The sequence below is a fragment of the Scylla paramamosain genome, chromosome 37, assembly GCF_035594125.1.
Source record: "Scylla paramamosain isolate STU-SP2022 chromosome 37, ASM3559412v1, whole genome shotgun sequence".
In the NCBI taxonomy this organism is placed as follows: Eukaryota; Metazoa; Arthropoda; class Malacostraca; order Decapoda; family Portunidae; genus Scylla; species Scylla paramamosain.
Window position 1 is genome coordinate 8494192 of NC_087187.1, and position 17952 is coordinate 8512143.

Sequence of the window (17952 nt, forward strand, 5' to 3'; positions counted from 1 at the left end):
TTTTCTTTGCTGTAATTTAAAAGTGCGCATGAGTATTAAAAACTTAATTATTACACGCTGTAGGACCTCACATTGTGCTGAGGCAAGGAGGAAAATGCACCACGGCAGTAACAACGAGAATAACAAACCTGCGTGGTGTGTAATCCTCTAAAAGCGTATCATGTTTATTCCTCCGTGTCGTTGAGTTCACAGGAATAGATTTGCGTAAACTGGAGAACATTTTATAATCCTGTGCCGAAATACGAAACTGAGACGACGGTGAAGGGTTATCCCGACTCCCGTTTTTTTTTCGTTTTTTTTTTTTTTCCCTGGACATTTGTATTTGGGGGACTAAAGTATCACAGGAAGCTCACTTTATTTCACTGCTGGGTTATTTTTTTTCCGACATACATGTTTTCAGGTGCATGTTTTTATACTAAGGTGCAAAACGAAATGCGAAAATTAAGGTAACGAAAATTAAGAACGAAATTCCCGTTTTCTCCCGGAATATTTTATCGAGAACGAACTAGAGGATTATAGGAAACATATCTCTTATTGCTGCACATTTTTTCTCTCATCACCTGTCTTTTTTTTTAGGCTCTTGTTTTTTTTTTTTATTACAGTCTTTCTTTTAATACTAATGTAGCCTAGAAAGACAAAGATAATTTATTTTCTTGTTTTGCTTTGTGTGTTCATAAAAACAATTTCGGTATTTTAAAGGCTGACGAAGGGCGATCTTCTCGGTAAAAATCTTGATCAATGTTGTTCCTGTACTACAGGTTTTTGAATAATTTTAAATCCAGCAAGGCAAAGGTAATTAATTCTCTATTTTTTTCTCCGTCCTTGCAAATATATTTTTCCAGTGCCCCGAAGGTTAACAAAGGACAGTCTTATTAGTAAGAAAACAATCAGTAGAGGTTGTTCTTGAGTTGCGGTCTTTTAAATAATACTGTAGCTACGGACAAGTGTAACACATTCCATCTTTCGGCTTTGTATCCATTCATTGAAATTTCACAGTGCCCTGAAGGTTAACAAAGGACAGTCTTAGCAGTAAACAATGTTGATGGAGGTTACATGGAAGCAGCCTCCAGGCCTCACCGTGGACTGGCCGCTGTTCTTCCGCAGGGCTGCACGCTTGGCCCGGAACACTCAGCGCACAAAGCACTTCATATCTCGTGGAATTATGAGTTTTACCTGCGCGTTATCAGATGAGGGCTGCTGGCAAATGGCTTCCGTAGAGGCTGATGGAACGCTCGATGACTGTAGCGTATGTATTTATTTATTCTTTTTTTTATTTCATTACATAGACTTTCTTGTTTTAATGTTGTGAAAGACTGAAATGCTTAAAAAAAAGGCAACTGTTATTATTGCAGTTCATAAATATTTCTTTTGATTATTTTTATATGATATAAACGATCGGGGTGTTTGGAAAAAAATACTGAAATGTTTGAAAATGGTTTGTTCGTTTGCAGCATATCAGATAAATTTGGCTATTTTTTTTTTTTTATGTTACAAAATTGAATGCTAGAAAGAATATTATAGTATTGTACGATTTATTATTTTGCATATTTTTGTTTAATATGGAATAAGAACATTGAATTGGGGATCCGTATATTGAAAAAAAAAAAAACATTAATTATGCCACGTACCATATTCTTTAAAAAATTAATCCAATTCACAGGATATTCAATATTCTATTGAAGCTGGAGATGAAATTCCAGAAAGGTGGAAAAACAAACTGAAATTGAGTGTTGTCAAACTTACTTGATAATTACTTGAGATTCAAAAGGTAAAACATAATACCAGACACTGGTTATGTTTATGTCCATAGAATCTCATGCACTTTATATTTCTCCCTAGAATCATCCCAAGTCTGTCCTCCATTAGCCAAAAACTAATTCACCTCTAGCTAGAACACTTTCTACTAAGTTAGGTGTTTGAGTCGTTTCTGCCAGGTTTCCTCAACCTCCATCCCAGCTGGTATTTCTGTACAGGGGTCTTATCCGTCCATGTTTGGAGTACGCTTCTTTTAGACAGGGTGGAATCAAAAGCTTTTCGTCTTATCAACTCCTCTCCTCTAATTGACTGTCTTTAGCTTCTCTCTCATTGCCGCAGTGTTGCTTCTCTTGCTATCTTCTACGCTATTTCCACGCTAACTCCTCTTCTGATCTTGTTATCAGCATGCCTTTTCTCCTACATCGGCCTCGCTGTATAAGACTTTCTACTTTCTCTTACTCCTATTCTGTCCACCTCTCTAATACAAGAGTTAACCAGTATTCTCAGTCATTCATTTCTTTCCCTTGCAAATTATGGAACTCCCTGTCTGCCTCGGTATTTATCCTTCCTATGACTTGAGCTGTTTCAATGGGGAGGTTTCAAAACACCTTCAAATATTTGACTATCCCATTTGATTTCTCTTTGGAATCTGGGACTTAGTGGGCATTTTTTTCATATTTTCATTGCTTTTTGGCCAATGACCCTCTAAAAAAATGTCTATAATGATTCAGATGTAGGATCCTATGGCACGAATGGTTAGGAATAATAGTGATGATAGCAGTTATATGGATAATGATAATTATGACAAATTACAAAATTACAACAACAATAACAAACAACAAGAATTGCTGCTGCTGTTGCTGCTGCTGCTCTTACTACTACTACTACTACTACTACTACTACTACTACTACTACTACTACTACTACTACTACTACTACTACTACTACTACTAATAATAATAATAATAATAATAATAATGATAATAATGATAATAATAACAGCAACACGAGCTTCAATATGAAATGCATAACGCAATATGGTCTCCACCCATGCAAATTAAATGCAAAAAACGAAAATTAGTTCAAGAAAAAAAAAAAAAACATTAATGTATGGAGGGAACCAGGAAGGAGACGAAACGATAACGACACGAAACTAATAGAAAGAAGAAACATCCCCCCACACACCCCCGCCCACACATACACAGACACGCACATACAATACTCTTATCTTTCTCTACCTTCCCTTCTGCACTTATCAGATTGATGAGAAACCGAATTGGAACAGAAAACTTTGTCCGACTTTGAAAGAAAAAAAAACGTACGCTTCCGTAGCAAATATATATTAACGAAAAAAAAAAGAAAACTAATGAGAGAGAGAGAGAGAGAGAGAGAGAGAGAGAGAGAGAGAGAGAGAGAGAGAGAGAGAGAGAGAGAGAGAGAGAGAGAGAGAGAGAGAGAGAGAGAGCACACACACACGCATGCATACATACACACTTCGATAAACAAAATGCTGGTAACTATGCCCTGTAATATTTTCGTACTAAAATAACGCTGTACAATTTATTTCAACAAAAAGCATCCATTACCGTGAAAGAAATAGTCAGTCGAACAATATCCCCTGTGAAATTGATGGGAGGGAAGGAGGGAGGGAGGCAACCTGGCAAGCTTGAAGAGAGAGAGAGAGAGAGAGAGAGAGAGAGAGAGAGAGAGAGAGAGAGAGAGAGAGAGAGAGAGAGAGAGAGAGAGACGAAGGCGTGTAATTGGCGGCAGGTGATAAGAGATAGGAGAGATGTATGAGACTCCAGGGCCTTCAAACCCATGTTACCACCACCACCACCACCACCACCACCACCACAAGGAACACAGCCATCGCTTGGTATCGGCTCGGAAAAGAAAAGTAAAACCCCAGAACGTTAAAGGGGCGACTGTAATACCGAAACAATGAATGTGCAATGGTAATATTAGAGGAGAGAAGGGCAGGGAAGGGAAGGGAAGGGCATTGTTGTCAGTTTTAGCGTGCACCAGTGTCTTTTTTTATATTGTGTGTGTGTGTGTGTGTGTGTGTGTGAAAGGAAACACGTTATTCACATATCAATTCCTACATAAACTTCACACAAAATGGAGCATCATATTTTATATCCTGGCGGTGAAAAGTAAGTAATACATTTAAATGTCATTCCATTTGTACAATTGTTATATCTTCTTAGGACACAATTCCCCTTATGCAAAGAGCCTGACAGCCGGTATTCATATAAATGCAAGGAAATACGCAGATAACTTGAAAGGTAGACACTGATGTAGATGCGTAGATAGGAAAGTGAAATGATTGGCCAATATGGAAACTGGCGATTTTGATCATGCAAATATCGTCCTTCTGTTTTCTATCCGCGTTCCGCCAATAGGGGAGGAGAGAGAGAAAGGAGGTATATCAAAGTTTCGCATGTGAATTACCGCCCCAGCAGTCCTTCCAGCCCGGCGGCCCCATCACACCAGCGCCGCATCACATTCCCTCCCCTTCCATACATATGTAGCAGCTCGCATCTCTTTTGCTAAATGATGAAATAACATGTCTGCATTTTCGCCTTCATTTTTGTATTTTAGTATGATCATAGTATTTTGTTTGTTTTCCTTTTCTAACCCTTCATTTTTATTTGTGTTTTATATTTCCTCTTCTTTTTCCTCTTTTTTTTTTTTTACGCATACAGGACTTTGCATCTGTTCATATCTGTCTGCATTTGAAGATTTTTTTTTGCATTTTTTCATAATATTGTCTTTTTTTTTCCTAATATCTTATTTAAACCTGTATATTTCTTTTTTTTTATTCCTTTCATATGTAGCTTTTGGTGAATGATGAAATAAAATGCTTTTATTTCACTGTCTTAGATTCTAGTCACATGTTACCTTTTACCTTATTTTATTTTTTTTTTCATATCCTCTCATTACCAGTATATTATATTTCCCTTCTTCCTATTACGCAGTACCTCACACATGACAATAAGATAATATTACCATTATTAGACATTTTCTTATATTAACACAGGATGTCTCTTATTACTGTACATTTCCCTTTTCGTAGCCTCTTATTTTCTGTATATTATATTTCCCTTTTTTTCCCCATGATAAATAATAAAATAACACAAAATAACATTACCATCATTAGACACTTTCCTCAAACTTTGGTTACACTATTAGCACTAAATGGTCCTCCTATTATTGAGCGTTTTTCATTTTCCTTGAGATAGAAGCGAGGGAAACACGGAAATCAGCTCCACGTGCACGCTGGGCTTGTTAGCGCGAGTTGCCCCAAGACTTGCCTGCCTCCATGTTAATTACTTTGCTTTGTGCACTCTGCTGGACTTGATAATCATCACTTTCATAATCCTCACACGGTTTCCTTCAAGCACTTTCCTATGCTTTTTTTTTTTCTTATTCTTGTGTTTTGCTTTGCTTCTATTCTCTCGTTCACTCATTTTGTCTTTCCTCTTTCTCACCTCCTCCTCCTCCTCCTCCTCCTCAATACTGCCAGCATCCCAAACCCTCACCTGTCTTCATTACATCCCATCTTTTCTTCACGGCAGTTCTTCTCTCTCTTCCTTCCTCCTTTCCTCCTCTCCCAGCAGCTCCTCCATTCCAAACTCTTTCCTCTTTACGTGTTTTCTTTCCTCCACTCCTCCTTCCTTCCTTCCCTCCCTCCCTCCCACCACTAAAGAGGTGAGAGGCGGGAACAAACAAACCTCACACACTCATGGCTATAATGAAATGATTACCTCCCGTGCAGTTTTCCTTCTTTCCTTCCTTCCTTCCTTCCTTCACCTTTTTTTTAACCCATCCTTCATTTCTCTCTACCAGCCACCTCCCTTTACTCTCGCTCTCGTTCTCGTTCTCTCTGTCTCCCTCTCTCTCTTACCTTCCCCTTCACTTGGTCCCTATTAATATGCATAGGCTTCACCTTTTTTCTTATCACCTGTGTGGGCCAAGTTGATTAGCAAGTTGTGGTGAATCGACCGCTTGATAAACAAACTGGGGAGGTCGACGAGAGAGAGAGAGAGAGAGAGAGAGAGAGAGAGAGAGAGAGAGAGAGAGAGAGAGAGAGAGAGAGAGAGAGAGAGAGACAGACAGACAGACAGACAGACAGACAGACATGGAGGGAATAATAACGAAAGGAGTTTGTGGAAAAAAAAAAAAAGGTAAATTAGGTAGAAAAATGAAAAGTGTGCAGTGAATATTTTTTTTCTGAATGAGAGGCCTGTGGAAAGATGGGTTTTTTCCTTTTTTTTTTTCTCTCTCTCTCTCTTTTTATCTCTGGGAATGGAGGTAAAAATTGAATCTGCTGGAAAGTAAACACCTTGAGAGGAAAGTCCAGCGGCGATCAGGGAGTGTGGAGAGAGAGAGAGAGAGAGAGAGAGAGAGAGAGAGAGAGAGAGAGAGAGAGAGAGAGAGAGAGAGAGAGAGAGAGAGAGAGAGAGAATGAAATCGGACCTGTTGGATGAAGGAACAGACATTTTCATTTATCTTTCTATAACCTATTCTGCCAAAAAAAAAAGCGAGAGAGAGTAACGGTTCACTTTTATTCTGAACTGTGCTGGAAATGGACGCAAGATATCAGTTTGTAGTCACTGGTTGGCGCTGAGCTCAAGTGATGGCCTCAGAGACTCTTTTAACTCTCTCGCAGCGATATACAACAATTCACAGCACTAAAAGCAATGTACAAACTCTTTACGACCACCTGCGAGGAAGAAAAACAATCAAAGAATATGTAGATGTATTTTTTGGTCTTATTTAGTGTGATGGTTAATGACGGCTGCTCAATGAAAGGAAATGAATGAGAGCTGTTTGTGCTTAAGAAATATGTGTTATAGTATAGTCTGTGATGTGTTTAAGAGATGTAGATTAGATTATAATGTAACCTATAATTATATTCACGCGTTCCTTAGATCCTTCCCACCTGTTCTAATGATAACAAGGCTAATTATGTCAACCTGTAACACCTTGGGCTCTTAATGTAGGTATAAATACATTATTATCATATAAATAGTAACTGTAATGACACAAGGGGAATCCAACTCTATACTGCAACTATCATTCTCTTGTTATTATTGCCTTGCGTATCGAAGGAAGGAAATAACAAGGAAACTTGACATTTGGCGAAAACATGAATGCGGAATTAGGTTCAGACAAGTTTCATCCCCAGTGATTTCTCTTGGTGCGTCTCTGAATGTTGGGTTTATTTTAAGAGAGGCCGTGGGTGTGACCTGCCGGCGTGTGATGCGAGACCTGAAGTGCTGGTTTCCAATCCTCTGCTGCTGCAAGGAATGGGTTACTTTGAAAGGCTCACTCCATTTATCTCCCTGATGTACTGCGCTTCCAGGGTATGAGAGAGAGAGAGAGAGAGAGAGAGAGAGAGAGAGAGAGAGAGAGAGAGAGAGAGAGAGAGAGAGAGAGAGAGAGAGAGAGAGAGAGAGAGAGAGAGAGAGAGAGAGAGAGAATTGGATGTCGGTATCACAAGTTTTTATGGAAAGTTTATGAAAATAAAATATAAAAAAATCGAAAGGAAAACATGAAAATAACTAAACACAGAAAATTGTGTATCAGAGAGAGAGAGAGAGAGAGAGAGAGAGAGAGAGAGAGAGAGAGAGAGAGAGAGAGAGAGAGAGAGAGAGAGAGAGAAAGAGAACATCTCAATCTCCTCAGAGCAGCAGCAACACCACACCTGTCCGCTATTAGTGTGTTTACTCAGGTAGGGAAGTGCTGGAGGTACACCTGAGAGGAGCGAAGGAGGAGGGAAGGGGGAAAAAACGGAGTAAAGAAGGAAGAAAGAAGTGTAGTGAAGAGTAAGGAAAGAGAACTAAGAACCCATTCCACACACACACACACACACACACACACACACACACACACACACACACACACACACACACACACACACACACACACACACACACACACACACACACTAGCACGTCCTCACTCTCACCCATCACCCCGCCCCCTCTCCCACCGTCACCCAGCCATCGACGGGAGAACATTGGGAGAGTAAGAACGGAGGCTGCGAGTCGAGATGGGCCGCCAAAGACCAGCCAACACACCTTAAGCCCTTCTTGGTCTTGCTTGCCCTGGCGACGCGCTCTCTCTCTCTCCCAGGGCCCCCGGGAGCTCAGACCACTACGCGAGATGGGTCTGGAGGCCGCGGGAAGTATCACAGGCGAGTTCCTTGCGCGAATACCGTAGAGGTTTCCATTTCGTGAAAGCACTGGACTTGAACTTTTTTTTTCCTGGTATTCTTTTCTCTCTCCTTACTTTCGTTCGTTCGTGGATGCTGGAGGTAAGGGAGAGAGGGGAGGCGTAATGAGAGAGAGAGAGAGAGAGAGAGAGAGAGAGAGAGAGAGAGAGAGAGAGAGAGAGAGAGAGAGAGAGAGAGAGAGAGAGGGAGGATAGAATATATATTAAAGACACCGAATATATTGTTGCAAACGCTCATGTTATTATCTCCTTTTACAGCAAATTTATTCCTTTTCCCTAATTTCATCCATACCCCTCCCACATTCCTCCTCCTCTTATTCCTTCTCATCCTCTTCCTCTTCCTCGTCCTCTTCCTTCTCGCCGCCTCCTTGCCAGAATGCTGAAGGCGCTCCATAGGGTACACTGAGACTGTATATCCTCACAGGTAGTCTTCGTTCAGGTAATAGGAGGTTGATGGGCAATTACTGGCCCAGGTACATGGCCTTACCTGTCCCTCAGTTCACTCTGATTTGACAGGTGTAGGGCAGGAGGTGCAGATAAACATGTAGGTAGAATAGATAAAGGTAGATAGATAGATAGATAGTAGTTAAGTAGGTAGGTACTGTGGAAGTGATAGAGTGTCTGTCTGTATGTAAAATGTCACGTCTTTTGTGGGGATTAATGTGGTTTTTGTTCATTTTCAGTAATCAGCGGAGAAGAATTGCTCTTTGATTTTTTGTTTTTTGTTTTTTGTTACATCTATAAAAGTTTTGTGGAAGAAATTACATGATTTGTTACTATCGGAAGTATTTGAAGGATCACAGTCTCTCTCTCTCTCTCTCTCTCTCTCTCTCTCTCTCTCTCTCTCTCTCTCTCTCTCTCTCTCTCTCTCTCTCTCTCTCTCTCTCTCTCTCTCTCTCTCTCTCTCTCTCTCTCTCTCTCTCTCTCTCTCTCGATGTATAACAATAGGTATAAGTGTGACTTGAAGTAAAATCCATGAACGAAAAACAATAGGAAACGAAAGAAAGAAGATAGCAGGAGGGGGTGATGACAAAGGGGAAAAAGCCAACGAGGGGAGACGCAGGTGAGCAGGACAACAGGTGAGCTCGTCCATCATTCCCCCAGAAGGTCAGGTGTCGCGGTGCACACAATAGAATTTAATACCCAGCTTGAGCAGCGCTGGGGGAAGAACTGTGAGGTGATGTGGCTGAGACCAATATGCTTTTTACACCCCAGTACCTTCCCCTTTGACTCTGTTTTCTCCTCTTCCTCCTCCTCTTCCTCCTCCTCCTCCTCTCCCTTTCCATGTACTTTATTTTCCCTACTCCTACCCTATTCTTTCTCTTTTATCTCCCCTTCCCTTCCATATCTTCGTTTTATATCGCTATTTTATCCGTTTTCACCTCTCTCTCTCTCTCTCTCTCTCTCTCTCTCTCTCTCTCTCTCTCTCTCTCTCTCTCTCTCTCTCTCTCTCTCTCTCTCTCTCTCTCTCTCTCTCTCTCTCCACTTAGCGTCGACTTACATTAACTTTTTATCTTATTTCTTTTCTCCTCTTTTTTTCCGGCATACCTTTCTTCCAATAATGGTGAAGCGAATTTCTTTTGCCCCTTCGTGGTTTTTATTCGCGTCAAAGTATTCGCTAAATGTCTTCTCTTTCTTATTATTCCCTCTCTTTTCTTATTCACCTGTGTGCTTCAGTTGATCTTTCTTCCTCTTTATTTTCTTTGTTATTTTCTCAAGCTGATTGATTATTGGTTTAGTAATTCATGGTGTCTTTTTTATCTAAGAATAAATTGTTATTTTGTGAAGTTGTGTTTATTTATTTCTGTATTTTTCTTACATCCTCTTACGTACATTTTCCTTCTACTAATTGTTTATCTGCGTACCTACAAACTTGTCTGTGTATGTATATGTGTATGTATGTATATATGTATGTAAATGTATATATATGCTGACTCATATTACCTATCTAACTATACAAATTTTTTTTTCTTTCTCTTCTTGTCTTTTATTCTCTTCTACTTGGATACCATGTTTTATATTTCTTTTTTATCTTCCTGTATATAGATTCTCTTTATTCTTTCCATTCATGACTCTCTCTCTCTCTCTCTCTCTCTCTCTCTCTCTCTCTCTCTCTCTCTCTCTCTCTCTCTCTCTCTCTCTCTCTCTCTCTCTCTCTCTCTCTCTCTCTCTCTCTCTCTCTCTCTCTCTCTTCCATTCACCAGGCATTTACACATTCAGTGCTGGAAATATACAGTGTGGTTTTTAAGTGAGTCGTTCGCGTTACACCCTGAATAATGTATTGGAGCTAAAGTGCCGCGTTCAGGGTGTTGTGAGCGTCCCTTGTCTGTGTGTGTGTGTGTGTGTGTGTGTGTGTGTGTGTATGTATGTGTGTGTGTGTGTGTGTGTGTGTGAGTGTGTGTGTGTGTTTATGTGTGAGAGAATATGTGGCGTATGAGTTGGTGTCAAGTGTTGTGTGTGTGTGTGTGTGTGTGTGTGTGTGTAGCGTGGTCTCGCGTGGATGTGGGTGTGTTTAATGTGTGGGAGGGTGTGTGTGTCTTGTGTAGGTCTCAGGTGCGCGTGTCTGGGCGCTTGGATGTGCGGACTTAAGGATGTGGATGTGGGCGTTTCTATTCTGAGCGTGTGTCTTGTATAGGCGTGGACGTGGATGTGTGTGGCTTTGTTTGTAACTCCTTTGATACCTGTTATTCTCAGTAATTATTTTACTGACCTTCAAGGAGACGTTTAGTGATAACTGCAGACTCAAGTATAAATTACAACAGTTTAAAGTATTAATGGATGTTATTAAGTAGTAAGGAAGTATTTTAGGGATACTTTTTTTCTGTTAAAGCTGCGAGGATATATATTTTTAAGCAATAAGGGGATGTTTTAAGTTACTTCTCAATAAGATAGGTGCCAAGGATGATTATTTTTCCAAATAGTTGAGTTGTTTAAAGACTTTTTTTTTTTTAGTATGTAGTAAGGGTCTCTGTCATAAGGGTCTTGCGTAGTAACGATATTTCTTCTCTAAAGTAATAATATGATTCTTTAAATGCGTAGATTAAAGCATATCGCATGTTATTGAAAATATTAGTGTTAGGTGTTGTTTCTGCAAGTAATGCTAGGGTGTTTTAAGGAAGTTTTTTTTTTTTAAGTGGTAAGGCCGTGTCATTTTCATTAGTGAGGGGAAGACTTGGGCCTGTATGCTCTCTAAATTAGAAAAGAGTATTTTTAAAGATATTTGTTGATTTAGCTAGTAAAAATTTGTCTTTTAAAGCAGCAAAGGATGGAGTCAATGTTCTTTTAAGATTATTTCTGTCGTGAACTTCAAAACGATTTTGTTGAGAGGAAAATATGATGTACCAAACTTTCTTTTTCTTATTTAATCTAGTTTTTCCTTTTGCTGAATTATGTTATGAAAATCATACGGAAGAAGAGAGATCAAAGAGATTGTTCCTGTTAGTGATACACAGTGAGTGTTGTCCCCACCCGTGTTTTGTACTCAGGAACACAAAAGGGATTCCAAAAGTAAATATGTATAATTTCAAATTCATCACGAGACTTTTCTAACTATTGCTTCTCTTTTAGCTTAACGAAATACTATGGTGCAAGTTTATATAAAAATTTCGAAAGACACTTCTTACTTTGACTTAATTTCCGTCTTGCGGGCTTCAAGTTGTATCTCTGAGTGCTCTCCAGAATTCCCTTCTCTTTTCAAACTTTACTCTCAAACGCTTCCATGTTTTATCTTGACAACTTCCGACAAGCTCTAACTGAAAGTATTGAGGTTTTCAAGTGCGTTCTCATGATTCTAGAGATAGTTTAACAATGATATGTAGCCAATGGGAACACACATGCGATAAACATCCTAATTACAACCATGGCCCTTGAAACTAACCCTGGTGAGATGCCTCGGCGTTTAAGAGACGAATCTTTACCCTTTCCTGGTTATTTGAATTGCCACACCAGGTATCTCACAGCTGCCTCGGTCTTCCTCCAGCAGCCTTCCATACGTCACTCTTCTAGGTGTTCCCTCCGTTCCTAACTGGCATGAGTGACCAACCAGGTTCATTACTCTTACTGGCTTCCGTATGGGTCTCAGTCTGGCCTCATGCTTGTTCCTGTAGCCTTCCCTTACGTCACACCTCTAGGTGTCTCTGCCATTACTGACAAGGGAGTGAGTGACTAAATAGCTTCATTACTCTTATTGATTTCCATGAGGACCAAGCAACTTGTTTACTCTCAGGAAAACCATTTAGCATCCAAGCGAGTTTTAAGTGTCCTACTGTCATAAGAAAAAGGTTGAATCTACATCTTGACGTTAAACTTACTTGTGATTCATAAGCGAGAATAATAATAATAATAATAATAAAGATATTTGATATATATATATATATATATATATATATATATATATATATATATATATATATATATATATATATATATATATATATATATATATATATATATATATATATATATATATATATATATATATATATTGTCTCATACAACTCATTTCGGGACGTTCATTTTGGCTCGGAAAGGCCGAAGCTGAAACAACCCGTGCTTCAACTAATCTCACAATCCATGACGCCAGGATGTCAAGTCTCGTCTCAGCCACGGTTGCAGAGACATCCTCTTCCTTAAGGCGTGGACCAATACGTGTACCTAGTACTTCAGACCTCTCGCCCTCTCGATCAGTACTGGTACTACTGGAGGAAATCTCTTTTTGTTAATGTAGAATTAAGTGTTAGTGTAATTTAGTTTAAGTTTTAGTAAAATGTCTATTCCTGTAAAATAGTGTTTGGGTATATTGGTAAATGATAATATTGTTTTTTTTTTCTTTTTTTAAGACAGTGGTAATTTTTATCCCTCTAACGTAACTAGTTACGCCCGTACTCCTTCCCCTAGACTTTCAACTACGGATAGTAACAACTGCATGAAGGATAAAACTTTACTGCAACGGAGCGAAACGAACTAGCTGATTCCATGATGTTCTTACATATGCATGCCTATAAAACGTGTAAATGCAAAGCCGAGGGAGAGTGAGTGTGGGAGAAAATGTCAAAAGTGACAAACACCCTTGACCGACTCAAAATGTGAGGTGTGTGGAGAAATGAGTAAATGATTAAGCAGATCGTGATTGTGTGTACGTGAGTCTTTTGCTGCGTCAATGCCAGGTGCGTGAACTGAAGGGAAATATTTGTTTATTTCTTTTTTTAATATTCGTGTTCATTTTTGTTTTTGTTGTTGTGTCTGTTGTTGTTGCCGTTGCTGTAAAAAAAAAAAGAAAGGTAAAGAAAAGCTTATGATAATAATAATAATAAAAAATGATAAATAAAGAAACAAGTCGCAAACCTTACCACAGATCATAAAGATGTAAAAAATAATATATATATATATATATATATATATATATATATATATATATATATATATATATATATATATATATATATATATATATATATATATATATATATATATATATATATATATATATATATATATATATATATATATATATATATATATATATATATATATATATATATATATATATATATATATATATATATATATATATATATATATATATATATATATATATATATATATATATATATATATATATATATATATATATATATATATATATATATATATATATATATATATATATATATATATATATATATATATATATATATATATATATATATATATATATATATATATATATATATATATATATATATATATATATATATATATATATATATATATATATATATATATATATATATATATATATATATATATATATATATATATATATATATATATAAATACACGTACACTTTAGTATAATGTTATAATTGCTTGAAGGCTTCCAGCTCAAGGGAGTTAAAATACGTCTGCGCCAGAAGGATATTTTTTGCTCCCTGCGTGGTGTTTTTCTCTACTAGCGGGAGTGGCTGACGAAGGAGACCACTGAAGGTCCTCCGCCCGCGGCCTGTCAAGTCACCGAGATGTAAAACAAATAGAGGGTTTTATTTTATTATCTTTGTTTTCCTCCGTCGGAATTTCTCTCTTTTCTTTTTCACCCTCACCCAGCTTTGTGCTCTCTCTCTCTCTCTCTCTCTCTCTCTCTCTCTCTCTCTCTCTCTCTCTCTCTCTCTCTCTCTCTCTCTCTCTCTCTCTCTCTCTCTCTCTCTCTCTCTCATTGTCATTTCAATACTTCCGCGTATCGTGTTTTTTACACTTCACTTTAATTAATGTTCTTTGTACTGTATTTAATTTTTTTACTATTCTTGTATTAATTCCACGCGAGCGTGCGTACACTCACACAGCCTAACAGCCACTGATAGGATTGCTTGTCTGTTCATTAAATTTATAATGCGTAATTTATGATGTATTTATTTGTGGTGACGCCTCGCACTCCAGCTCTGTCAATTTGAATCTTGGCCGCCGCTGATTGTTTTGTCGGAAATGGTTAAATTAATTTTGCCGGTAGACTGACAGACAGACGGACTGACATTCCTATACACACAAGTGGAAGGCACAAAATCATGGAGGCATACTTACCTGCTGCTACATTAGAATTAATAGTTGACTGAATGGTAATGGAGTCTGTAACAAGCAGACAGACAGACAGACAGACGGACAAACATAAATAGACATACAGGTGGCTAAGACAAAATCATGGTTTTTATTTTTAGCTGCACATTAAAAAAAATAATAATTTGAATAAATAGTGATGGAATATGTAATCTGTAGGCAGGCGGACAAACATACAGACATACACAAACAAAATCATGAAGGGCATATATATATATATATATATATATATATATATATATATATATATATATATATATATATATATATATATATATATATATATATATATATATATATATATATATATATAAATATATATATATATATATATATTATATATATATATCCACTTGTCATATTGAATAAAATAAATATTTGCGTGAATGGTAATGGAATACATAACGAGTAGGTAGACGGACAAACAGACAGGCAGGCAGATTGACATACATACAAGTGGCTTCGAGAAAATGATGAAGGCACACTTATATTATCAGTTTCTACATGAAGGACAACAACAACAAAAAATAGCGAATGGTTTTGGAATATGTAACAAACAGACAAACAGAAAGGCAGAGAGACACGTGATTAGACATACAAGTGGTTAGCACAAAATCATGAAGGCATATTTGTTTATCAACTGCCATATGAAAAAAAAAAGAGAAAAAAAAAAATATTCACGTGAATGGTAATGGCATGATGTGACAAACGGACACAGACAGACAGATAGATAAACAAACATACAAGTGGATGCGACAAAATCATGAAAGAATATTTACTAGCTGCCACATTAAACAAAAAAATAAATAAAAATTGAATGATAATGGAATATGTAATAGGTAAACAAACAAATAGATGGGGAGACATGAATACAAACCTGAGAAGGCGACTTCATATTTAAAATTTATTTATAAATCCATAGACTAAAAAAAAAAAAAAAAAATGATGGCAGAGCTTTAATAATGAAAACAGACAGACGGAGAGATCGAGATATAAAGATAGAAAGGTTAAATAAGACAAAATGATTGAAACTTTAAGAAAGTGAAAGTGAGAATATTAAAGGGAAGTGTAATAGACAGCTAGGCATATAGAAAGGCAGCCAGATAGACAGTTTTTCGGGGAAATGTTGGAATAATATTGCTACCTGACGGACAGACAGACACTTGAGAGACGTATACAGACAAGTGAGAAAAGCAAAATGTAGGACTTATTAATCAGTCACTGCAGTAAATTAGATGTTAGGGAAGAATGCTTAAAGGAAATGTAACGGATAGATATATTGACAGACAAACTAACAGGCAAGGTAACGCACAAAAGGAATAAAAATGATATGAAAGCAGACATCCAACAAAGTGAGAAAAAAATATGAAGGAACGAACATATGAAAAAAATAAATAAGAAAAAAAAAAAATATATATATATATATATATATATAAATATATATATATATATATATATATATATATATATATATATATATATTAATATATATATATATATATATATATATATATATATATATATATATATATATATATATATATATATATATATATATATATATATATATATATATATATATATATATATTTATTTATTTATTTATTTATTTATAAACACGAAAATAGATGCTCTAGAAAAAAGAAAACAATGCAGACAAAGCAAAAGGCTAATTAAAACGAAAAACAAAAAAAAAAAATAAGAAAAAAATACTGAGTGACTGACTTAAAACATAAAAAGACGAGAGCCGTACAGTGAAACGCACACACACACACAAACTTAGACACCAAAATGGGTTCACAGAAAATACCAATAAAGACTAAATAAAAAAAAAAATAATAATAATAAGAAACGATCAAGACAAAAAAAAAAAAAATAAAATAAAAAAATCCTAGAGGCAGGACGTGTATACAGATAACACAGGATATGTATACAGGGAGGCACACAGACAAACAAGGACACACAAAAACCCACGGACACAGGCACCCACGGACACAGACACACACGAACACAGACACCCACGGACACAAACACCCATGGACACCGACATCCACGGACACAGACAAGCACATACACAGACAATAACGGACAGATACAGACAAGCACAGACACAAACATCCGCTGACACAGACACCCACGAACACAGACACGCTCGGACACATATACAACTACGGGGAGTCACCCACAGACACACAGATACACAGACACTGACACGCTCGGACACATTTACACCCACGGACACAGACACCCACGAACACAGACACCCACGGACACAAACACCCACGAACACAGACACTCTCGGACACATATACACCCACGGACACAGACACCCACGGACAGAGGCACACACGGACACAGACACCTAAGGACACAGGCACACACGGACACAGACACCTAAGGACACAGGCACACACGGACACAGACATCCACGAACACAGGCACACACGGGCACAGACACCCACGGACACAGGCACACACGGACACAGACACCCACGGACAGAGGCACACACGGACACAGACACCCACGGACAGAGGCACACACGGACACAGACACCTAAGGACACAGGCACACACGAACACAAACACCCACGAACACATAGACACCCACGGACACAGGCACACACGGACACAGACACCCACGAACACAGACACGCTCGGACACATATACATCCACGGACACAGGCACCCACACGGACACAGGCACACACAGACACAGACACCCACGGACACAGACACCCACGGACACAGACACCCACGAACACATACACGCTCGGACACATATACACCCACGAACACAGACACCCACGGACACAGGCACACACGGACACAGACACACACGGACACAGACACCCACGAACACAGACACCTACGAACACAGACACGCCTGGACACATATACACCTACTGACACGGACACTCACGGACACAGACACCTACATACACACAGACACACACAACACATATACACCCAAGGACACAAGCACGGACACATACACCCACGGACCAAAGAACCATGGAAGTCAAGTAGCAGAAAGGCCTACGTACACAAGACACGGCCACGACGGACATCACGGACACCAAGTTTTTGGGGAATGCGAATAAAACTGCTGAGTAACAACTACCGAGAAGAGGAAGAGGAGGAAGAGGAAGAGAAGGAGGAGGAAGAGGAAGAGGAGGAGGAGACACAGAGAAGCTTGGGACGAGAAGGAAACGACATGGGACTCCACATTGCTGAACGACGAGCAACATAAACAAAGCAATACGACCGACACACACCGCTGGGAAGGACTGCGTGTGTGTGTGTGTGTGTGTGTGTGTGTGTGTGTGTGTGTGTGTGTGTGTGTGTGAGGTT

General features: G+C 38.1%; 1 protein-coding gene across 1 annotated transcript; it reads right to left on the reverse strand.

Moving 5' to 3' along the window:
• Positions 1–16769: 16769 nt before the first annotated feature.
• Positions 16770–17495, reverse strand: LOC135091221 (uncharacterized). Its single transcript, XM_063988665.1, has one exon. It carries the CDS (start codon positions 17493–17495, stop codon positions 16770–16772), a length of 726 nt encoding a protein of 241 aa, XP_063844735.1.
• Between the last annotated feature and the right edge of the window lie 457 nt (positions 17496–17952).

What these genes read in the sequence shown, in the direction of transcription:
- LOC135091221 (XM_063988665.1), bottom strand. Translation starts at nt 17,495, where the DNA reads ATGTGTCCAGGCGTGTCTGTGTTCGTAGGTGTCTGTGTTCGTGGGTGT.